Here is a 25,691-nt window from a genome sequence, read left to right on the forward strand (position 1 = left end):
AGTGTTCTAGATCCTCACTATCCTTGGATAAAAGAATATTTCCTCAAATCCTCTCTAAATCTCCTATTCTTACCCTAACCCTATGCCCCTTGGATTATGGACCCCTCAACAAGGGGAATAGGGCTTTTCTATCCACTCTACTTAGATCCCTCATTATTTTATACACTTCACTTAGGTCTCCTTTGAGCTTCTTCTGTTCCAAAGGAACAAACCCGGCCTATCCAATCTTTCCTCATAGCTAAAATTCTCTGGTCTAGGCAACATCCTCGTAAATCTCTGTACCCTCTCCAGTGAAATCACATCATTCCTATGGTGCGGTGATCAGAAGTACACACAGTATTCCAGCTATGGCTTAACAAATGTTTTGTACAGTTCCAGCGTAACCTCCAAGATCTTATATATTCTGTACCTCAGCTGATGAAAGCAGGTATCTCGTATGCTTTCTTGACCACCTTATCTACTCCTCCAGCCACCTTCAGGAATTTGTGAAAATGCACTTCAAGGTCTCTCTATTCCTCCCAACTTCTCAGTGTCCTGCCATTTATTGTGCATTCCTTATTTTGTTAGCCTTACCCATGTGCATTCTCTCAATTCTCACGATTGAGCTCCATTTGCTTAATCCAAAACATTACGCCTCCAGCAGTGCTATGCTCCTGCAGTACTGGACTGAGGTATCAGCCTTTGTTATTTGCAGTTGAACCCATGATCTTTTAGTTCGGAGGTGCTGTCACTGAAGCAAAGCTGATAGTTATGTTGGCTCACCTTTGCCTTTAGCTTTGGTAACAAGGAAAACTTCAATTCTAATACTGCTGACTTATTGCTCTCTGTTGTGTTGCTATGGAAGTGTTGAGCACAGGGCAAGTGGCTTTCCAGGGAAAAGGAGAGAAAGTTCCCTGGGGGTTGGCGTTGGGACCCTTTCTCTTCCTCAGATATATCAATTATCTAGACTTTGGTGTACAGAACACAATTTCAAAATTTGTGGATGATACAAAACTTGGAAGCATTGTGAACTGTGAGGAAGATAAGGTAGAACTTCAAAAGGACGTTGACAAGTTGATGGAATAGGTGGACAAGTGGCAGATGAAATTCACTGCAGAGAGGGGTGAAGTGATTTGTTTGGGTAGTAAGGATGTGGAGCGACACTGTAAAATAAAGTGTACAGTTTTAACGGGGGTGCAGGAACATGTTAAATGGGTCCAAGCCAGATAGTGAAGTACAAAACAGGACTCCGATTGTTTCCTTGTTAGTGGATTTATTCACAGGATGCAACATTAGAGCTCTGCCTCCAAACTACCAACACAGCTTTCCAGTTGACTTTCTTTATATTCTTTTGTGTAAACTAAAACCAAATAAACAAATTAATTAACAACCCATTTAAAGGGACACTGTAACCAAAAATAAAGCACAAAGGAACCTTATCAAATTAAAATAATGTTACCAGGGCTAACAGTGTTCTCCAGCCCCTGCAGCAGAAGGCCTGAAGCCTCAACACCATGTGCTGACTCTTTTATATGTGCTCTCCATCCTTAATCAAACAATGCCCATCACCTGTGTATCTTTTAACAACAGAATCAACCAACCAGTAACAGAGCAGAATAGGTGTATATCTGCATAAGTCATTGAAAGTGGCAGGACAGGTTGAGAGAGTGGTTAATAAAGCATATATTATCCTAGACTTTATTAACAGGGGCATAGAGTACAAGAGCAAGGAGGTTATGCTAACGTTGTTTAAAACACTGGTATGCCCTCAACAGGAGTATTGCGTCCAGTTCTGGGCGCTGCATTTTAGGAAGAATTTGAAGGTATTGGAAAAAGTGCAGAAAAGATTCACAAGAATGGGTTTCCAGAATGAGGAACTTCATTTATGTGGATAGATTGGAGAGGTTGGGACTGTTCCCATTGGGGAACAGAGAAGGCTGAGAGATTTGATAAAGATATTCAAAATTATGATGGGCCTAGACAAAGTAGGTAGGGAGAAACTGTTCCATTGGTGAAAAGATTGAGAATGAAAGAATGCAGATTTAAGGTAATTGGCAAAAGAAGTAATAGAGACATGAGAAAATTTTTCATGCAGCGAGTGGTTAAGATATGGACTCCACTGCCTGATAGTGTGGCGGAGGTAGGTTTAATTGAGGCACTCTAGAGGGAATTGGATTATAATCTGAAAAGGAAGAATGTACAGGTTTACGGGGAGACGGCGGGGGAATGGCACTAGGTGAATTTCTCAGAGTCGGTACAGACACTACAGGCTGAATGGTCTTCCCCCATGCTTTGGCAGTTCTGGTCATTCTGTGAGGCAGGTGGAAAAGTGTGTAATTATGTATCCTAAGAAAGTGGAAATCTGCTTATGCAAGTGTGTTGCAGTCTCAGTTGATGTGATGTTCATAAACTGAATTTCGCTTTCTTAGATATAGCATATCACCTGACAGGTGATTCTTGCTAGCTGGTATCACAGAAATGATCAGAATGGCAGTGGCGGAGTTCTTGATGTCAGGGCACCTAGCTGCCATCTTGGCTGCAGATAATTTGCAGACTGATCAATCTTCAGTGCCTTTTTAGCATTTTCTCACCATTTTCACAGTTTGGCTCACACTGATTACATCTTGCGACTGTCATGGGTTGCAAGGTTGACGAGGGGTAACCTTCTTGCCATCTATAAATATGTCGATAGACAAGATCCTGTCTGCATCTTGTCATTCCTTTTGGTTCACATCAATAACAGGTTTCCTAATTAACCACAAAGAGTATTTCAGTTTGTTTGTGCAGATATCCCTTGAGACTAATGGATTCTCTAAGAGAGAATGCTCTGAAAACAGAACTGCTTTCCAATATCCCAATGGTGGTATGGAGAGGGTCACTGGGGGATCACAGGTGTAGCTGGTGTAACATTACAGCTGCGAATATAGAAATCCCACAATAATGGTAGTGCTGTTGCAAACCATTTGAAACTCATGATGGGCAACAGACCTCTGCTCCTCTGTTTGTATACTTGTAACATGCTTCTGCCCTTGCTTTTGTTTGCAGACAAGTAATGCAGTGGAATTGTTTGGGTTGGATTGCAATATTCCTGAGAGCTTCACTTGCTTGCTGTGTGGAGTAGTGTTTCTTCAGTATGTGATTCCTGCTGTTATTGGACTTTGTATTAAAGTTCCACTGTGGGATTGATCTGTTTCTGCCTTGTGGAATGAAACTTGTAGTTTAAAGTGTGAGTCTTGCTATTTAGATTCCTTTCAAATATTTAAGTGTTACAAAGAATCCAGATTAATTAATATAATTTCACTTCAGTCTCTGCTTGTTTATCTTTTGAATATTTTTGTTTAAATGTTGGTTACTAATGAAAGCATTGGCCAACTGACTTTGAGGAGTTTGTGTAAGGAGTATTGTCCATCAAGAAGTTTCACCAACTGTGTATTTCAGTCATATCCGCTTGTGTTGTTCTTAGAGTCATAGAATTATTTAGCCATCGACTCCATGTAGCTCTCTGTAGAGCAATCCAGTTAGACCCATTCCCCAGCTCTATCCCTGTATATTAGCTCCAACTCTGACTAGTGCATCAACAAGCTACTATCAGTTTACTTTTTTTTTTAAAGTACCAATCAATTGTGACCCTGCACTGTTAATCCTTTTTAGGGAATCTAGGAACTGTTGTTCAATGATCTTTGCATTGCCCCTTGTCCAATACCAAGTTGCCCAATTGTAACAATAGCGATAAGGTTTCTCAGGTGAGGAATATGTGATTAAAGCTATATGAAATTGACACAATATTTATATTTTTCATCTTAAAAGTAAAGAATTCGGTATTGACTTAAGACAATGGGGATTTATTATACGGGTGTAACTGGTGGAAAATGTTTTAGAAACCTGTTCAGCGTTTGAAGGTCAGAATCATCTGAGATGAATAATGGAGAGCTGTAAAGTTGCATAACATGGAATTCCTATGACTTTCCCAACTTTCTAGAGGACTATAGGCCAGCAAAAGAACTAATCCACCTGAGAGAGTCTTGAATTACTGACTCATCTGAAAGATGGCACTTACAACTGTGTAGCATTTGCTCAATGCTGTGCTGAAGTGTCAGCCTAGATTATCTGCTCAATGGCTGGATTTTATGGGCCACCTGCAGGCAGGAAAGGAGGCAGGTGGAGCCGTAAAATAGGGTGCCATGTGCTGCCGCCTGCCAGTCCACCATGCTGTGATATTACAAGCAGCAGGGGAAGTGTTGGGAAGGCTACCTGCCTATGGCCCAATTGAGGCCCTTAAGTGGAAATTAATACCTAGTTAAGCACCTCATTCGGCCATTCAAATTTTTCAGGCAGCAGGACAGGCATGTACCTAAAATGCAGCCCAGCAGGTGGCCAATCAAAGGGAGGGTCGAGATCTTTGTTCCCTGCACTGCACTGTGATGCCAATCGGAGGCCCACTCAGTTTTCCCTCCCTCTAACCTATCCAACATGAGACCCCACCCCCTCATCAGGTCCTGTTAAACGGCCCTGGTGAGATCCTGGACTTGCCTGGATTTTGGGGCATCCATGGTTATTCTTCCTTCTCGCATCCCGAATTCCTTGCAGCACTGCAGTACCAGCAGTGACCACTCTTCCTAGTGGTGCTGCCAGTCTCCGATTGGCCTGCAACACTATAAGGCAGGACTGACTTCTGGAGAAGAGCCTCATAATAATTAAAGCCCAGTATTCTGAAAAATTAAAGCCAGACAAGCTGGCAAAGCAGAGGTGGGCTTTCCCCTGGCATTCGTGCTGGGTTGTGGGGAGACCACCCTCTGGGTATAACCTAATCCCAAGTCTCTGTCGTGGAATTTGAACCCATGACTCTCAGAGAGTGCAATCACTGAGCCAGTCCCGTGATACTGTTTAAAGAAGAGATGGGTAGTTCTCCCTATGTCTTGGACAATATTTATCCCTTAACTAACCAACTAACTAAAAACCAATTATCCAGTGATGCCTCTTATGCTTTCAGTGGGACCATGTGTACAAATTGACTGCTGCATTTCCCCCTACATAATAAAAATGACTACACTTCAGAAGTACCTCGTTGGTTGTAAAGCAGTTTTGGATGCTTTGGGATCATGAAGGCCTGTCCTTTAATTGCTGGATCTAAGACAGTTTTTAATGAACATTGAGTGTGTGCATGTGTGATAAATATGTAATTATATGCCTAAAGTAGGTGGGAATCCATTGTGCAAATGTGGTGCAGTTTCAGAATTGATGTGTTGCTCATAAACTGAGCTTTGCTCCCCTAGGTTTATCATGTTACCTGAGCCCCTGAAACTGAGCTTGCCGTTTATGCATTTATAACCAAACAGGAAAGCATTGTACTTAATGTGATTGAAAGCCTCATGAAGCTTTTTCTATTTGAATGTTCAGTGGCTAATTGCATCCACTGAGGGCTGTTTGCAAACAAACCTCTGGCAAATGGTATACTTAGCCATTTACCTGTGTGACCTTTCACTGCAACCTCTCAGTTGTTGTAGTTTTCTCTCTACATGTATTAACTTCCCTCACTCATTCCAAGGAGATTAGCAGATGAGACCTCTTATCCTTCATCTGAAGACAAAGTGACTTTGTCAGTCTGTATATTTTGCATATTAAAAGGCCATTTTCTGTGTTCAGTCAGGTGGGTCAATATGGAATCTCTGTTGTGGTTATTAACTTGACCCTAATCAGGATTTATCCAATTAAATGCAACAGTATCTTTCACTTGGGATTGCTGAGCAATGCCTCCAATAGCTTGAGATGCATACATGTATGTTGTTTAAAAATCAATGAGCCGCTTCATATTTGGTGATTATAGGGTAGATTTTTTTTCTCTTAAATTCTTTGAATATTGTTCTTCATAGAATATGGTGCTGACATGATCCCAGTTTAAGCTAATGATAACTATAAGTAAAATATGCCAAACCAGTTTGATTTCAATATTGTAGTTTTACAGTTCACCTGAACAAATTTGTACTGTTAACCATAAACAAGGATTCTTGATTCAAATTCATTGTGAAATTTACCAACTAGTTAAAAGTTAGTGTACTTGACATTACCAAGTTTGAGCATTAATGTGAAACCAGTTTGCACCAGTATAATTGTAATGTAAATTGGTTAGTAAGATGTGAACTGATGGTAGGGTAAGGTTTGCTGCCACAGTTGTAGTGTAACTGTGCCTGAAGATGGTTTGTTTCCATTTGGGTGTGCAAAGCTGATTTATTGCAAAGAGATGATTCCACACCATGAGGAATGTGCAAGTTCATCCCTGACATAGCCAAATAATTATACTTTTGTGGTAGGAAAATGTGCAATGCAAAGGCCACCCTTATGTCCCTAGGTTAAACAAACTGGCAACATTTTTGTGAAACGTTCAAAATTTTATTCAGACATCATAGAATAATTTATAATAGTTTTAAAGAAGTTCTTCCCACTAGCAAATGTCTGTTACATTTTTTGTAATTGTTGGGGAAATGGTGTTGACATAACGCGTCCCTTAAAGTTAAGTTGTGAATTTCATTTAATGCACAGGATCCCAGTTAAGCCTGAAAATGTCTTTACACTTTCTGCCTAAGGGCAGTTGATATACAACATAGAACAGAAGATATTGGTGAAGTACAGGTAATGGATCCAATGGCATTTATTATTTCAACCATTTCATACAATAAATCCAGGTTATAAATTGTGCCTTTGTGTTAGTTCAGAAATTCTGTTAACGTGGTTCTCATGATTGCAGGACTATTCCAACCTCTAAAAAAAAAATCTCATACTTGTGAAATTTTAGCAAGAGGGTAAGAGAGAACTGCATGGAGTTAAGCCCTTTGATCCATATCCTCACCAGTTCTATCAAGCAAGAGCTTGTTTACTGTAGTTGACGGAAAAGGCTTCAGTAGACTCCTGGATGTCTCCAGGCTGGATGTCTGAGAGTATAAGTCAAGAATTTCAATTTGTTTTTTGCAAAATTGTTAGTTACCAGAAGTGAAGTCAAATTCTTAGTTTTTAGCTAGTAACTGAGTTACTCACAATAGCTTTAACTTGCACTTTTCCATAAATCACCCTGTTACAAAGCTTAAAATGGATATCAGTGCACACTGTTAGATGTAAGTAAATATAACTCACCTATTTTAGAGTGACATTTCTGGTTGAAAGTGCATCACTTGTGTTGTGAGTGTTTAAGACTGAAATACCAATTTTATGGAAAGTCTAATCCACCCTGTGAAAGGCGTGAGCTTAGGTTCTGGCAGTTTCCAGGGCAAATGGAAGTCAGCAATAGAAAATTGCCTTTTCCCAAACTCTGTTGTAATCTGCAATAGATCAGTTTTGGACTTTCTTTTACTGTTAGACTTTTCAGAGCTCTCTGCAGCATTCAGCAGTATAGTTACTTGCTGTCATGTCTCTTCATGCTCCGTAATCAGGCCCTCAGAGGTGTGTGAATGAATGCTTCCTGAATTCACCTACTGTCTTCTTGCATTGTGGTGGTATTAATACCATTCTGCACACCAAAAACAAAAATACCTGGAAAAACTCAGCAGGTCTGGCAGCATCTGCAAGTAGGAGCACAGTTAACGTTTCGAGTCTGAATGACCCTTCAACAGAATGTCATTCCGCATGTTGGCCTTTCTTGCCTGTCTATGCCTGGAGGCTAAAGGTGCAGAAGCCCTAGTTATGTAAATGCTGTAAAACAGTCAGAACTGCAGCCAAATTAGAGGGGTTTTGGTAGAAATGATCGTATAAATATCCCTTATTGTGTGAATTTCGTGATCACGTGGCAGTTCTGTGACAAACCAGAATGAAAACCTGTTTCAGAATCAACAATTTACTCTTACGTTCTTCTTCCAATTAAAACTTGGTTCAGATTTCCAATTGAAATTTGAACATGATGGTTAATTTGCAAGCATTATTGCTGATTTAGTTGCATAATACATTCTACCCAACCTGAGGCCCCCATCCAAAAGTACCACTATAAAGCTGATATTATTGTAAATTATAGGGAGATGGTAGCATGGTAGTTATGTTACTGGACTGGTAACCACTGACCTGTACTAATGATTTGGAGACAAGTTCAAATAATTTCATGGTAACTGAGAATTTAAATTCAATTAACTAAATCCTGGAATAAAAATCTATCGAGCTCACTAATATCATTTTGTGAAGCAAATGTGCTGTCTGCCATCTCTGGCCTATATGTGACTCCACATCCAAGTAGTATGATTGACTCTTAACTGCTCTCTAAAGCACCCAAACAAGTCACTTGGTTGCAGTCAAGAAGGCAGCTAATAACATCTCCTTGAGAGTAGTTATGGATGGAAAATAAATGGTAGCGTTGTCAGTGACACCAAATCCTGTGAATGAATTTTTAAAAAGTTTATTGGAAAAATTGAGGCTGCTTAGTTTATTGTTGGGATAACCTGTTGCAGGGTATTGAAAGGTAATTCAACAGGTGTATTAGGAAATTAAGGTGGCGGTGAAAGTAGATAACACTCAAGATAGCACATTCTGACGCAAGAACACAAGTAAAGTACTGTGAATACTGGAAATCTGAAATAAGAACTGAAAATGTTGGAAGTACTGGACTCGGCTCTGGCAACATCTATGGAGAGAGAAACAGAGTTAATGTTTCAGGTCAATGACCTTGCATCAGAATTGAGAAAAAGTAGAGATGAACAGGTTTTAAGTAAGTGAAAGCAAGGAGGGTGGGAAGAAGAACAAAGGGAAGTTCTGTGATACGGTGGAGGGCAGGAGAGATTAAATGTTTGTGCAAGGCCAAAGGGAGTGATAATGGTACAAGTTAGGAAACAAAAGATGTGTCTAGAGGAAGTGTGAATGGCAGAATGATGAACAGGTGTGTCTGAAGCATAAAAGGGAAGAGGTGGGGATAAAACAGTAAAGAAAAAGGAAACAAAATGGGATAGAGGTTAGGATGTAAAATTGTTGAATTCGTTTTTAAATCTAGAAGGATGTAAAGTGCCCAGTCAAAAGATGAGCTGACATGGATTTCTTAAGGGAAAATCATGTTTAACTAACTTGCTGGAGTTTTTTGGAAGAGGTAACAGAGGATTGATGAGGATAATGCTGTTGATGTGGTGTACATGGACTTTTGATACAGTGCCACACAACAGATTTGTGAGAAAAGTTCTAGCTCATGGAATAAAAGGGACAACAGCAACGTGGATATAAAATTAAAAGCAAAAAACTGCAGATGCTGGAAATCCAAAACAAAAATAAAAATACCTGGAAAAACTCAGCAGGTCTGGCAGCATCTGCGGAAAGGAACACAGTTAACGTTTCGAGTCTGTATGACTCTTCAACAGAACTGTGGATGTAAAATTGGCTGAGTAATAGAAAACTATGGATATTTTTTGAGCTGTAGGAAGGTTTGTAATGGAGTTCCCTGGGGGGGTCAGCATTGGGACCCTTGCTTTTCCTGATATATGTCAATGATCTAGATCTTGGTGTGCAGGGGACAATTTCAAAGTTTGTGGATGATACAAAACACGGAAGCATTGTAAACTGTGAGGAGGGCAATATAGGATTTCAAAAGGACATAGACAAGTTGGTGGAGTGGGCAGATAGGTTGTAGATGAAGTTCAGTGCAGAGAAGTGTGAGGTGATTCATTTTGTTGGAAGAACATGGACAGACGATATAAAATAAGGAGTGAAATTTTGAAAGGTGTGCAGGAGCGGAGGGACTGGGATGTATATGTGCATAGATCATTGAAGGTGGCAGGACAGTTGGAGAGAGCAATTAGTAAAGCATACGATATCCTGGGCTTTATTAATGGGGGCATAGAGTACAAGAGCAAGGCAATTATGCTGAACTTGTATAGCACACTAGTTAGATCTCAGCTGGAGTATTGTCTACGATTCTGAGCGCCACACTTTAGGAAGGATGTAAATGCATTGGAGAGAATGCAGAAGAGGTTTACAAAAATGGCTCCAGGGATGAGAAACTTCAGTTATGAAGATAGATTACAGAAGTTGGGACCGTTCTCCATGAAAAGATGGCTAAGTGGAGATTTGATAAAGGTGTTCAAAATCATGAGGGAGCTGGACTGAGTAGACAGGGAGAAACTGCTTCTGCTCATAAAATAATCAAGAACATGTGGGCACAAATTTAAAATGATTCGCAAAAATGCGATGAGAGAAAAATCTTTTTCACACAGCGAGTGGTTCGAGTCTGGAATGCACTGCCTGGAAGTGTGACGGAGGCAGGTTCAATCAAGGAATTCAAGAGGGCATTAGATGATTGTTTCAATTGAAATAATGTGCGGGGTTATAGGGAAAAGGCAGCAGAATGGCCCTGAGTCATAATGCTCATTCGGAGAGCTGGAGCAGACACGATGGGGCGAATGGCCTCCAACTGCAATGTAATGATTCTGTTCCTCGAGCTTGTGTTGAGCTTTATTGGAATACTGCAGTAGACCAAAGACAGAGATATCAAGGTGACAGCAAGGTGGAGAATTTAAATGACATGCAGCTGGAAGCTCGGCGGCACGCTTCCAGACTGAACAGAGGTGTTCCACAAATCGGTTATCCGTTCTGCGTTTGGCCTCCCCAATGATAGAGGAAATCATATGGTGAGCAGAGAATACAATATGCTAAATTGAAAGAGGTACAGGTAAATTGCTGTTTTACCTGGAAGGAGTGTTTGGAGCCTTGAATGATGAGAAGTGAGGAGGTAGATTTCCTTTTCCTCCTAAAGAGGAATCTACCTGTCACTATCATCCCTTTTTAAAAAGAAACCTGTTCAAGCGAATTCTGATTAAATCTCATTAGCATCATTTTTTTTATTGCAGTAGGATTGTGGGCTCTGTATTGGTAGCATGTGGTTTAGTGCCTGTGATTCCTGGCGGACTGATTTCTTAATTTCAGCAGTGTAATCTAGGATAAAAGCCACCAGGTGGAAGGTGAAAGATCAGATAGACAGTTCTCTTGGATATAGCTGTTTTGGCTTTTCTTCTTCTCAGATACTAAGCAGTTTAATAACAAAGTTAATTTAAAGATTGAAAAACTGTAACTAAAGATCTTCTTCAAACTTATCAGTGTTATGATTCTGCTTGATGCTGTTCAATGGGGGAGGAAGCAGACCGTGAAAATCAGAATTGAAATTTTACAGTGTTCCGAATATATTAGAATTGCAATGGGAATTACCTGCCTTTTGATATTCTGTTGATTCCTTGAAAATTGCACTGTTATGCATAAGTACCACTTCTCACTGTATCTGTTTTTTTGCCACCTCCATTGGCCTGGGTTTTGCTGTTTTTTTTTTAAAAAAAATAGCAATGAAGCTATCAGTGCTCACCATTAATAAAGAGTAAGTTGGACAGCAACATCTGGTGACTACTCATGCACAGTTAAACATGGAAATCAGGAAGTTGCACCGTTCCTCCCTGAAGTTGTGGCATAACAGTATCTCTCCTCAGTATCTCTACTTTGGCCCATCGAGTCTGCATTGGCTCTCTGGAAGAGCATGCCATTTAGTCCCTTTCCCTTGCCTTATCCCTGTAACCTTGCACATTCTTTCTTTTCAGATAGCAGTCCAATTCCCTTTTGAATACCTTGATCGAACCTGCCTCTACCATCCTTTCAGGTAGTTTGTTCCAGACTCCAACCACCCTCTGGGTGAAAAAAATTTTCCTCAATCACATTTACTCCTGTTGCCAATTATTTTGAATCTGTGCCCTCTAATTCTTGATGTCCTCTTGAGTGGGAATGGTTTCTCACTATTTACCCAGTCCATACCCCTCAGGATTTTGAATACCTCTATCAAGTCTCCTCTCAGCCTTCTTTTCTCTAAGGAAAAGAGTCCCAATCTCTCCCACCTATCCTCATATATCTATAGTTCTTTATCGCTGGAATCATTCTTGTGAATCTCCTCTGTGCTCTATTTAAAGCTTTCACATCATTTCTCAAGTATTGCACCCAGAACTGGATGCAGTACTTTAGATGAGGCCTAACTAGTGTCTTATACAAGTTCAACATGACCACCTTACTCTTGCACTCAATGCCCCTATTAAAAAAGCCTAAGATACTATATGCTTTATTAACTGCTCTCTCAACATGTCCTGCCATCTTCAATGACCTATGTACCTATACATTGAGGTCTGTTCCTCTGTTCCTGCACCTCCTTTAGAGGCTCTCCCTTTATCTTGTATTGTCTCACCATGTTTTTTCTGACAAAATGAATCACCTCTCACTTCTCTGCATTAAACTTCATTTGCTACTTGTCTGCCCAATCCACTAACATGTCTATGTCCTTTTGATGTTCAAGACTATCCCCATCACAGTTGACAACATTTCCAAACGTATTATCTTCAAATTTTGAAATCATGCCCTGCACACCACAGTCTAGGTCATTAATATATATCAGGACGAGCAAGAGTCCCAACACTGACCCCTAGGGAACTCCACTACAAACCTTCCTCCAATTTGAAAAACAACTATTTATCACTACAAGAAAAACAGAAAATGCTAGAAAAACTCAGCAGGTCTGACAGCATCTGTGGAGAGAGAAACAGTTAACTTTTCAAGGTGGGTGGGAGGGTGAGCGGTGAGGAGGATGCAGGGTAATTTGGACAAGCTGAGTGAGTGGGCAAATGCATGGAAGATGCAGTGTAATGTAGATAAATGTGAGGTTATCCGTTTTGGTAGCAAAAACAAGAAGGCAGATTATTATCTGAATGGCTATAAATTGAGAGGGGGGAATGTGCAACGAGACCTGGGTGTCCTTGTACACCAGTCACTGAAGGTAAGCATGCAGGTGCAGCAGGTGGTAAAGAAGGCAAATTAGCCTTCATAGCCAGAGGATTCGAGTACAGGAACACGGATGTCTTGCTGCAATTGTACAGGGCCTTGCTGAGACCACACCTGGAATGTTGTGAGCAGTTTTGGTCTCCTTATCTGAGGAAGGATGTATTTGCTATAGAGGGCGAGTGCAGCAAAGGTTTACCTGACTAATTCCTGGGATGGTGGGACTGACATATGAGAGATTCAGTCGATTAGGATTATATTCGCTGGAGTTCAGAAGAATGAGGGGAGATCTCATAGAAACCTATAAAATTCTAACAGGATTAGACAGGATAGATGCAGGAAGGATGTTCCCGATGGTGGGGGAATCCAGAACCAGGGGTCACAGTCTGAGGTTATGGGGTAGACCATTTAGGACTGGGGTGAGAAGAAATTTGTTCACCCAGAGAGTGGTGAGCCTGCAGAATTCATTAGCACAGAAAGTCGTTGAGACCAAAACATTGTATGTTTTCATGAAGGAGTTGGATATAGCTTTTGGGGCAAAAGGATATGGGGAGGAAGCGGGAGCAGGCTATTGAGTTGGATGATCAGCCATGATCAGCAGGCTCGAAGGGCTGAGTGGCCTATTCCTACTCCTAGTTTCTATGTAAGTCCGTATGATCCTTCTTCAGACCCTCTTTGTTTCCTGTTGCTCAGCCAATTTCTTATCCAAGTGCCCACTTTCTCTTTTATTCCATGACCCAAAATTTTGCTCAAGTCTGTTGTGTGGCACTGTATCAAATGCCTTTTGAAAATCCACTTACACCCCATCAACAGTGTTTCCCTTATTAACCTCCTCTGTTATCTCCTCAAGAAACTCCAGCAAGCTAGTTAAACATGATTTCTCCTTCATGAATCCATGCTGGCTTTCCTTAATTATCCTGCACTTGTCTAAGTGACTATTGATTTTACCCCATACTATAATGTCCAGAAGTTTCCCTACCACTGAGGTCAAACTGACTAGTCTATCGTTGCCAGCTTTATCCTTGCATCTCTGAGAGACTTGGCATTAAAATACATGTAATGGCGTGGAGTTGCTGTGCTTAAGTGATAGACATCCATTAAGCTCACCAGAATAAGTTAGCACTTGTCCATTAGGAGCACTGTAATTTCAGGCGATGTTTTGAGATACTGCTGACAGCCTGGATTAGCTGTCACGGAAATGTGCAAGATCTTTTTCTGTGAACCCACAACAGACTTTGGAACTTATTTTTATGTTTTTAAATCTGCCTTTAATTTTTTGCAATTTCTCTTCTTGATTTTACTTGGCCCCTCATCAGTTAGGGCAAAATAACAGCTGTTTATGTGAAATATTTAAGAAATTGACTGTACCTAAGACAAGATTTAACCTTGTCACAGATGCATCTTTTCCTGACAAGATTGGCAGCAGTGACCATTGCACAGTCTTTGTGGAGCCCGAATCTCATCTTTGCAACGGAGAATAACCTCATTGTGTTGTGTGGCACTACCACAGTGCAAAATGGGATGGATTCTGAAAAAATCTAGCAGCTCAAAATTGAGCATCCACGAGTTGCTGTGGGCCATCAGCAGCAGCAGAATTGTGTTTCACTACAATCTGTAATCTCATGGCCTGGCATACCTTTCACTCATCCATTACCATCAGATTCAGAGAACAACTCTAATTCAATGGGGAGTTTAGAAGACCATGCAGGTACGGCAAAAAGCTGTCTAAAACTGAAGTGCTAACCTGTTGAAGCTACAACACAGGATTATATGCATTCGAAACAATGGAAGCGGTAAGCTATACACTGAAATAAGCACATTTCACACCAATGCATTAATTGAAAACTCTGCAATCCTGCCACATCCAGTCGTGATTGGTGGTTGACAGACAATTATGGAAGGTCTTCAAGTTCAATCCCCTCCACCGTAAATGATGGTGGAGCCCAGCCATACGAGTACAAAGAACAAGACTGAAGCACTTAATCCAGAAGTTCCAAGTAGATGACCCAGCTTGGCCTTCTCATCAGGTCCCCACTATCACAGATTCAATTCATTCCATGTAATATCAAGAAACGGCTAAGTGCTGTCAATACAATAAAGGCTATAGGCCTAGAAAGCATTCCAGCTATAATGATGAAGACATGTGCTCCAGAACTAGCTGTGCCTCTAGCCAAGCTATCCAGTACAGCTACTACACTGGCATCTATCGGACAAAGTGGAAAAATGCCCAGGTATGTCCTGCGCGCACACACAACCGGACACATTCAGTTTGACCAATTACTCCCTCATCAGCCTACTCTCAATTAATAGCAAGTGATGGAAGAGGCCATTGATAGTGCTATAAAGAGGTGCTTTCTCACCAATAACCTACTGACCAATACTCTGTTTGGGTTCCAATAGGCTTCAGACCTCATTACAGTCTTGGTACAAACAAGGACAAGAAGAGCCGACTTCCAGAGGTGTGTTCAGAGTGACTGTCTTTGACATAAAGGCAGAATTTGACTGAGTGTGGCACCAAGAAATCCGAGCAAACTTAAAGTCAGTGGGAATCAGGGGAAAACTCTTCATTGATTGGAGTCATATCTAGCACAAAGGAAGATGGTTGCGATTGTTGAAGGCCAAACATGTCAACCATAAGATAATACTGCAGGAGTTCCTGAGGGTAGTGTCCTGATCCAACCATCTTCAGCTGCTTCATCAATGACCATCCCTACCTCATATGGTCAAAAGAAGGATGTTTGCTGATGATTGCACAGTTCTTATTCCCATTCATATTTCCTTGAATAGGAAGCAGTCTGTGCCAGCAGAACCTGGGCAGCATTCATTCAGCTCTGAAGAAGTCATACAGACTTGAAACGTTAACTCTGTTTCTCTCTCCAAATATGTTGCCAGACCTGCTCAATTTTTCCAACATCTTTTGTTTTTATTTTAGATTTCCAGCACCTTCAGTATTTTGCTTTTATCTGGGCAGCATTCATATTTGTGCTTATAAGAGGCAAATAACATTCATGGCATGCAAGTGCCAGGTAATGACTGTCTCCAGCAAAAGAGAGTCTAACCACCAAGGTAACTGGTCCACCTTAAACCTTTTACTCTCTCCACCACTGATGTACTGTGGAGGTAGTGTGTACCATCAAAGATGCACTGCAGCACCTCCCAAACATGTGACTTCTATCCACCTAGAAAGATAAGGGTAGCAGGCACATGGGAACACCAACACCTGCAAGTTTCAACCCCCCCAAGTCACACACCACCCTGATTTGGAAATATATCACCATTCCTTCATTATTGGATCAAATTCCTAGAACTCCCACTCTATCAGCACTATAGGTGTACCTTCATCACCTGAACTGTAGTGGTTCAAGAAGGCACCACCTTTTTGAGTGATATTCAGGATGGAAATATATACTGACCTTGCCAGTGATGCTCGTATCCCATGAATGAATTAAAAATAAGAAACTTCCCAGCATAGACTTTCTTCGTTTCCATTTGTTTTAAATTAATTTTCATTCAATGAACATAAAATGTTTGCGTCTTGGAACGTTTTGGCCTATTGCCTCCAAAAGGCATTGTCGCTGCAAGGCGAGACTATCTGATGTAGTCGCTTACCTCCAGTGAAAGCCAACTTCAGCCAGGATGGAAACCTGTAGGGATGAATAACCCTTAGCAACCTGGTCTTTCCTGATTAGAGGATGTTGCCTGATGCTGAACTTTCTTATGGAAATGGAAAATAATAGGAAAACATTGGAAGGATAATCACAGTGAATCAGGCACAGTGAAGACAATATAAAGAGAAAATGGAATTAATCTGTGTTCAGGTTGTAGAAAATTAGAACTGCCCTTTCTGTTGTCTTTGGCAATGTCGCTCAAATGCCACTGTCATCTTCTAGAGGGGCAACAATGTGGTCTTTTGATTTAGTTTAGATCCAGGCTGTAGTTTACAATATTATATGAACCAGAAACATCATGTTGAATCAGTTTGAATGAATAGCCTAACTCACGGACAGGCACCGATTGGGGCTAGATTCTGTCAGTGCAACACAGATGTTAAAGTACACGGGAGTGTGATTACCAGATAATTAATTAATGATGATAGTGTAATCACTTCTAATTAATTCAGTCTTAACTGTTTTGGACGCAACATTCCTGGAAGTACTATATACTAAGGGTGTCAGGTAAGTAAAGTTCAACCTCCTTTTATTAGTTTGCTGTCCGCTTAATCACGGACCCGACAATTTCACTCTTATTGCCATTGGGATTAAGATCAGCTTCCAAGCAGCTACTCAGCTGTGGTGATAACAATCTGCTTGTAACAGGGCCATATATGAATATTAATGAGTAGTGGGAGAGGATTCAGGCTATATTTTAAATTCCAGGAGAAGAACTGAAGTGATTTTCCCATCTTATCTGAAGCCTCAATTGCATTGCTATCTTTTAATGTAACATTTGTACTGAGTTCCATTGGGTTCAGTACTTATATATGAACTGTTAGATGATTAAATGTTTTTATGTATCAGTATTAGTTTAGATTTATGGTACTTGATCTATTTGTTTCTGCAAATAAAATAAATTTTGGAAGATACTGCCAAATGAAGAATTTTCTAACTTTTTAAATTCCTTCATGGGATGCGCATGTTACTGGCTAGGCCAGCATTTATTGCCCAACCCTTATTGTCCTTGAGAAGGTGGAGCCACCTCCTTGAACTGCTGCAGTCCATGTGGTATAGGTCATCCACAGTGCTGTTGGGAAGTGAGCTTCAGGATATTGACCCAGCGACAGTGAAGGAATGACAGTATAGTTCCAAATCAGGACATTGAATGACTTGGGGAATTTGCAGGTGGTAGTGATCCATACGTCTGCTGCCCTTGTCCTTCTTGGTGGTAGAGGTTGTGGGTTTGAAAGGTGCTGTTGAAGGAGCCTTGGTGAATTCCTGAGTGCATCTTGTAGATGGTACACTCCTCCCACTGTGCATTGGTATTGGAGGGAGTGAATGTTGAAGGTGGTGGATGGGGTGCCAATCAAGTGGGCTATTTTTTCCTGGGTGTTGTCGAGCTTCTTGAGTGTTGTTGGAGCTGCACTCATCCAGGCAAGTGGAAAGTATTCCATCACACTCCTGAATTGTGTCCTTTAGATAGTGGACAGACTTTTGAGACTCAACTGGTGAGTTACTCTCCACAGAATTCCCAGACTCTGACCTGTTCTTGTAGCCCCAGTGTTTATATGGCTGGTCCAGTTTGGTTTCTGGTCAGTGGTAACCCCCAGGATGTTGATAGTGAGGAATTCAGTGGTGGTAATGCCATTGAATGTCAAGGAGAGCTGGTTGGATTCTCTCTTGCTGGGGATGATCATTTCCTGGCACTTGTGTGGCACTAATGTTACTTGCCACTTATCAGCCCAACCCTGAATGTTGTCCAGGTTTTGCTGCATATAGGCACAGACTGCTTCAGTGTAAGAGTAGTCACAAATGTTGCTGAACATTGTGCAATCATCAGCGGACATTCGCGAACATCCCCACTTCTGACCTTATGACGGAGGGAAAGCCATTGATGAAGCAGCTGAAGATGGCTGGGCCTAGGTCACTACCCTGCTGTAATGCCCTGGAACTGAGATGATTGACCTCCAACAACCACAACCATTTTCCTTTGTGCCTCCAACCAGTGAAGCGTTTTCCCCCTGATGCCCATTGACTCCAGTTTTGCTCGGAGTCTTTGATATCACACTGGGTCAAATACTGCCTTGATGTCACTCTTATCTCACCTCACAATAGTGGAGGTGGCAAGGTTGGAGATGGTCAACAAAAGAGACCCCAATCTTCGAGATCCTCTCACAATAAGCACCAAAGAGATGGTTGGAAATTGGATTGAAGGTTTTTAGCCCTTTCTTTCTTTTAGTTTGGTGGCAAGTTCTGAGTTTGAAACTGTCAGACTATTATTGGCTGAATAGGTTCTATTCACAGAGCTAAAGACAAAATGAAAACCCAAAGCTGAGGCATTCCCTCATAATTCAAGCTCAACAAATGGCAGTTAAACCTGCCTGGACCATTTTCAATTTTGTATCTCAAATCAGTCTCTCCTGATATAGGAAATCACACCTGTGGTAAATAAATTAGTTTCTCTTCCACTGTCTGTTATTAATGATCCTTTGCGTAGAAGAAAAAAGTCTTTGTCCCCTTTTGAGAGTTGACAACCCTTTGCATGTGTTCCACAGAAATCAGCAGAGGGAGGAAAGGGTCAACATATGCACTGAAGAGCTTGCAGTTTCTGATGAGCCTAATTCACTTGCTTTCTGTGTTATATTGTATGACGACTTAGGAACAGAAAATGAAAGGCATATCTTAATGTGAAGTTAATTTTTGTTTTTTTTTGAAGAAAGTGTCAACCTCTCTGATGTATTCAAAAAGTTTAGTTTTATATTGGACTTTCCATCACCTGCTCTGCCACCATGGGTTCAAAGCTAATCCTGGGTCATAATATCACCCTGCTTCAGTAATGTGCTATCAGGTTTGCCCTCTGAGGAAGACAGTAGAAGAATTGCATTTCTCTGGAGCCTGGATATTAAGAATTCAGCAGTAGTTACACTAGTGGGCCCTGCGTAATTGAGCTGGGTTTTTCTATTTAGCCGAGCCTTTCAAAAGTACATTCTCGATTAGAGCAGAGATTATTCATTTAGTATTTAGCTAGAGACAGCTGAATAATCTGCATATAGCCATGGATAGCTTTCTCACCACCCCCCCCGCACCACCACTTTACATTTGATATTACTTGTACCTAAAAATTAATGTGGCGGCACTCAATATGCAGTTAAGAAAGAACAAAGAATTACAATGTAATAGGTAGTGTTCTGCAGCGTTAAATTTCTAATTACGTGCAGGACAGTTTTTAAAGAAAAGGATAAGGGAAGGAAATGCATAAATTTGTACAATGAGCACTGGGGATTGGGAGTAGATTGAGATCAGTTTTGGAGTGAGACTGTCGAGTGAAATGGACTCACGGAATAGCCTAGTTTTCCTACCACGACACGTTTAATCTGCTGTCTGATTGCTATTTAAATTAAAACCTTAATTGTCATGATAAATTATTTCTTCTATGAATTTTCATACAGGCAAGAACAGACTCCTTGAGATTTATTGCTTTTTTTTAATTTGATCTGTCCCCTTTGATGTTTGATTCAATGAACTTGTTCTCTACCTTGAAACTAAGAAAATGTCTGCTTATATGGTGGCGTGGGGTGCAGAAATTGATTTTTTTTTTCTCCAGTGGATGTCCTGAATTCCTTAATATCCAGTCCGTAAAACTACAGAGCAGTGTGAACCACCCTGATAACTAATGTTACAATCAGATGAAGAAGGATTGATTGGCTTCCCTCTCCTCGTTTGACCATGACAGATATTTTTTGTTAAAATAGATATTCTTGTCAATTCAACAAGTGTTTAACTGTTTACATGCTGTGATCATAAAATACACAATTAGACAGGTTTTCTCGAGTTTCAATAAAGAAAACAGGATTTTATTGTGCTTAACCTGACCTAAATAAAAAATAATAAAATAGGCTCTGACTTTCGTGTGTACATATACTCAAAGTTCACATATGCAAAAAAGGGTTACAGCATTGGGAAAGATAGATTAAGCAAGTGTCCAGTAAAATTAAGGGGATATACAGTTTGTGAAGATTGGTAACTTGGCTGGCTGCAGGCAGAATTTGGTGTTAATGCTGCTGTTACTAGGTGGACCTGATGCTTCCGGCTCGAGTTGATTTGAAGACGAAGACGGACGGTTTATCTGTTGTGACTGGACTGCTGGGTTGACTTTTTCAAAAAGCTCTGTCTGCAGCAGCTGGATTAGTCGCAGTCAGCAGACAGGTTCAAAAGCTTCTAAGTTGGAGAGAGAGGGAGGAAGGAACCAACTCTTGTTCCTTCAGCATTGCTGCTGCATGTCCTGTCTTGCAGAGAATGCAGATGCTTAAAATGCACAAAAGGTTGAGTTGTCACATGACTTTCCCTCTCCAACTGTCCAAGGATCCAAATAAGACCATGGCCAGTGTATTCCAATTATAAACTGATTAGTTCAAGTCTGGGAATCCATCTCCCAGCCAGGCTCCCATTGTCCAAGTGGTTAAATTTAATGGTTTGTCTCTACCCAGATGAGTATCTGGATGCCGAATGAATAGAATAGGGGTTGAGATTCATTCACAATCCCCTGAGGTCACTGTCTTTGCTTGATTTTTGCTGATAGGTAGACTCCATTTCAATGGCGTTTGAATGTGGAGGGTAGTGTGATGCAAATTGTGTCACTGGAATACGGTTTTGGTCTTATTAAAAAATTCAGTTAGGGATTTCTAACTGGTGGATTCAAAAGTCATTTTTTGATAAAGCATGTTTCATGACGCTAAGAATGGCGATTTCTCTTATATAACTTCACCGTACATGAGAAGCTCCCTGAACTTGCTGGAAGTGTGTAAAACAATTTACTTTTTGCACTGATGCTCAACTTCGCTGACTGACTGCAGAGTAAATCTGAGCAAAGCATCTTGAGGGCTGTAGCCTTGCACTTTTTAAAGCCAGCATGCTGTTAAACCTGGTTTGCAACAGATCTCTTGGAAACTTTTTTGAAGCCTCCCTTTCCTGAATTTAAATGTTTTGCGAGTCTGGTTTTCCCCTCTCCACTCTCCAAATGTTTAAATTTCCAACTGTTGGAAGAGACCCCTGCAAGTACTACCATACAGGCATACACAGAACATTCTCTTAAAAGAGACAATGAAAGTTCCAGCCAGCTACAATCCAAATAGCATAAACCAAGTTCTGCATAGCTGGAATCTGAATTGCACCTCCCAGTCTTTGATTGTTAATTACTATAATAAAATGCAAAAAGAATAGAAACTGAGGTAAGTCAATGGTTCTGAAAGTGTGATCCACAAACTGGTCCAAGAAGCAAATCATTAATGTGCAATGCCACTGCAGAGGCAAGCTGAGAGAACAGGTGAGAACTCACACCTCCACTACTAGTATGAAGTCACACAACCAGACCAGCACCTGCATGCACAGCATGGTAACCATAAGGGCAAGCAACAGCAATGTAGTTTTATAAGCAAAATTTGTGTTACTGTTGATCATGTTTGATTATTATGGATGTAAGGTAAGTACATTATTAGTTTCTCATAAGATTGTGATTTTCTAACATTTGAAAGTTTCAAATAAGTGTGTTCTTTATAATTTTCTTTATATTTATAATATGAAATGTCTATACTTTTGTTTCTGGCATGAATTAATAACGTGATATTTAATAAAGTTAATGCAGATAAATTATTAGGTTTAGTAGGGAAAAAGCAACAAAATATTTAAAGGTTCAAGAAGTTCCACTTAATTCTGATGGTTGTTTTTGGTGGTGGCAAGCAAAAGTGGGTGGGGTAGGATCAGTAGATGGTTTGAGGTGTCTTTTGCCCCAACTATGTGGATTGTGGACGAAAAGGTTTGAAGACCATTTGTTCAAGTAAACTGCAGATGTTGCGGTTATCTAACAGCTCCAACTATATTTCCCATTTATTTTTGTGAGCTTTCCCTTTGACATCGTTGCAGTTTTTCAATAAAGCTATTTTAAACTTATTATGTTATCAAACTCTCATGCATTCACCCTGTTTTTGTTGGATTTTAAGAACGAAAAACTGTATTTATACAGCAAGTTTCACAACCACAGGATGTCTCAAAGTGCTTTAGCACCATCAAAGTGTAGTCACTGTTGTTATGCAGCAAGTCCTACAAATAGAAATATAATGATGGCTAAATAATCTATTTGTGATATTGGTTGAGGTTTTAATATTGGTCAGGATACCAAGGAGATGCCCCGATCATCGTTGAATAATCATGCCACAGAATGTTGTACTTTCACTTGAGAAGGCAGATGAGGACTTAGTATAAAGATTCATCCAAAAGGTGGTACCTCCAACAAAGCAGCACTCATCAGTACTGCATTTGTGTATTATCAGCCGACCATTGCCTTATTTTCCAGAATTTGTCTAATGCTTTTTTGAAGAACTTCAGCACTAATTTCTAGAGTATTGTTTCACAAAGTGTTCGCTGTCTGAGGAAATACTTGCAGAAATACAACTAACTGGTTTTCTGTGTGTGTGAGTGGTCCTTAGTTCAACTTGGTCCGCTCATTTGAAGCACTCTTATCTGCTTGAACATTGTCATTGCCTCATCAGAACCCTCCAACTTTACTTCTTTCCGATGAATGCAAACTTTGATTGTCAAGATATCAGCTTACTCCACATCCAACCTGGAACTTTCATAGTCTGGTAGCTCAGTCACTGAACATAACTGAGTGAAGCCATCAAAGGGAAACACAATTTTCATAGTTCCATGAAAAGAATGACATGGGATGGGAACTGGGCAGAAAGACTTTGGAGGATTTTTATTCTGTCTTTTCGATATAATACTCTAGCATAGTAACTTTGATAAAGCAAAAGGAAATGGTTCAGACGATAAGAAAACTAATAGTTGCCCTGACATTAAGATGATGTTTGCTGTAATATGCATTAGTTAAGTAGAACCCTTCATTTTTGTGATCAATAGGTCATTGTGTAGTTTTAAAATAAAAAAAGACTTTTTGTATTGTTAAAAAGCATTATAGTGCTGCTACCTGCCATCAGCCTGCAAAATGATGAGGCATGGTGTCTCATTGATTTTACTCAGGAAAGGGAGCTTCTACATAAATTAAACCTTCCTACTTTGTTTGGGCACTGTTTTGAAACTTTTATTTATTTATTTTTGGTGTCTAGACATGAGAGAGTCTTAAACCATGTTTGACTTGCAATACATTAAACCGGGCAGCAATGTATTACTAACTGTATGGCCTAATTGAGTTTCCTTGTTCAACTACTCCACATCTCTCTAATTTAGGGTTCGAAAGAGGGTGCTATTACTGATATACCGACAATTTGCTGCCATTTAACTTTTGTTCTTGAATTTTTATTTTTATCTTTTTATTAAATAGTAATGAATGTCAAATTTCCATTTTTTTCTTTTACCAAATTGCTGATGGGATTGCTTTTGGCTTGGGGTGTTTAAGAGGTTAACAAATCTCCTGTTAACCTATGTTGTACTGAGGCATAAGAAAGAACTTGTTTTTATACAGAATGCCATCGTGTCCTCAGGATGCTCCAAAGCACTTTACAATTATTTTTTTTGCAACGCATCCGCTGTTGAGCAGGCTAACCAGCCATTCCAATATTTGCACAGAAGCTCACATTAATGACCAATACGTTTTTATAATGGTGCTGCTTGAGAGAGAATTGGTACCCAGGATACGAGGAGAACTCCATGCTCTCCATTGAACAGTCCCATGGAACCTATATGTCCATGTGAGCAAGCAGACTGGATTTAACTTCCCATCCAAGAGGCAGCATCTCTGAGAGTTGGCACTTACATAAGCAGTGCCACTTTTTGCAATGATCGCAGCAGCCATTATATCCCAATGGCTAAAGAAATTTTTATTTTCAGTGGGAAAAGTACATGGAACAGGCTTTGATTCATAGACATTTTTCAGAAGAGGCTGAGTGTGCCTTTTCGAATTTTTTAACTGCGTTATCAGCATGAATGATATGAAATGAAAATATTTTTGGTTAGACTAAATGAATATATGTATTCCAAGAAAACATGCTTGCTTGCCTGTCAGCTGGGTTATTCTCTATGGTACCTTGCTGCAGAGTACAAATAGATCAAAAATGCATTCATCCATAGAGCTAACATTAGCTGCAGAAACCCTCATATAGCAACCCTCACTGGTTGTGAAGAAGATAATAGAATCTAGTACATTGTTTATTAGAGGCAGTATGTAGAAAGGTAGTAGGGGAAGTGTCATGACAGTGTAATGTAGTGAGGGTTGGGGGTGGAATGTTTTTATCAGTCGGATTCTCGCTGGACTGGTAAATGTACTGGTCATCATCTATCAGACTAGCTAAATGTACTGCTATTCATCTGTACCTGTTCATGCTTGGTATTGCTTCATTGTTAAGTTGAAATTCAAATCATTATAGATTAATATTGTACACTTTTATTTAAAGTTCACCTCCTATAAAGAGTTAAAACATTGTTAAATTAAATTAGAGTTTTGGAAGTTTTTAATGAAAGAATATTGACAGTAAAACCTTGTTTCTTTCTTGCTTTCTAGCACGGATAGGGAAAAACAAGAGGAAGAAGGCCTCAGAGGATGGCCAGGTATGTCCGCTATGCAATGAGACGCTCTCTGGATCTGTGGAGGAGATGAGTAGACACGTGGAAGCCTGTCTGGACAAGGTAGTTGATGGGCATGTTGGACCACCAACAAGTCTTTTTTTCTCTCTCGGACCTTATCAGAAGCCTGGTTAAGGATATTGATTTATTTCTGTTATTCCAGATGCCAAACACACCTTCCTAGTGCTCCCACAGTTACAGTGCTCTTTTCATTGGTAATTTTGTCAATATCCTTCTCCCAGTATTATTACATCTGATTAACATCCTCTCCATGCTGCCAGACTTGTCATCTTTATCCTAGTGCTCCCTCAAGGTCACACTTGCACCACTATCACCCTGCTTCCCCCCATCACTTCCATTTTGTTAGTGACTTCCAGATCCTCTTGCCTCTGCTTTCCACTTCTACTTCTGCCTCTTGATTTTCATGATCTATTCCTTTACTTATACCCTTGCCCATTCTGAGCACTGCTGGCACTTCAGCAGTCCCAACCCCATTATGAGAAGTGTCATGATGTCACATTTGAACCATGAAAAAATGTGGCCAGTAGTTCCATATCCAGATACCCATTCTAATGCTCTCAGGATCACGACAGTCTATTAGCTGCTCCTAAAATAGAACACTTTACCTCCCAGTGCTCCAAAAATGTTCGTTGAATGCACACAGACACCATGACCCCACATCTCACTGCTCTCACCTCCTGGGAGACCCTTCCCGTATACCCAAGAGCA

General features: G+C 40.4%; 1 protein-coding gene across 2 annotated transcripts in view; it reads left to right on the plus strand.

Annotated features, from left to right (window-relative positions):
* rnf220a (ring finger protein 220a) overlaps positions 1-25,691 on the plus strand; it is a 510,657-nt gene that overhangs the window by 361,230 nt on the left and 123,736 nt on the right. For both annotated transcript variants that reach the window (XM_041208059.1, XM_041208057.1), the window contains one exon: positions 24,901-25,025. In XM_041208059.1, the coding sequence (XP_041063993.1) occupies positions 24,901-25,025 (125 nt within the window). The remainder of the gene's footprint in view (positions 1-24,900; positions 25,026-25,691) is intronic.

This window comes from Carcharodon carcharias, chromosome 16 (assembly GCF_017639515.1).
Source record: "Carcharodon carcharias isolate sCarCar2 chromosome 16, sCarCar2.pri, whole genome shotgun sequence".
In the NCBI taxonomy this organism is placed as follows: domain Eukaryota; kingdom Metazoa; phylum Chordata; class Chondrichthyes; order Lamniformes; family Lamnidae; genus Carcharodon; species Carcharodon carcharias.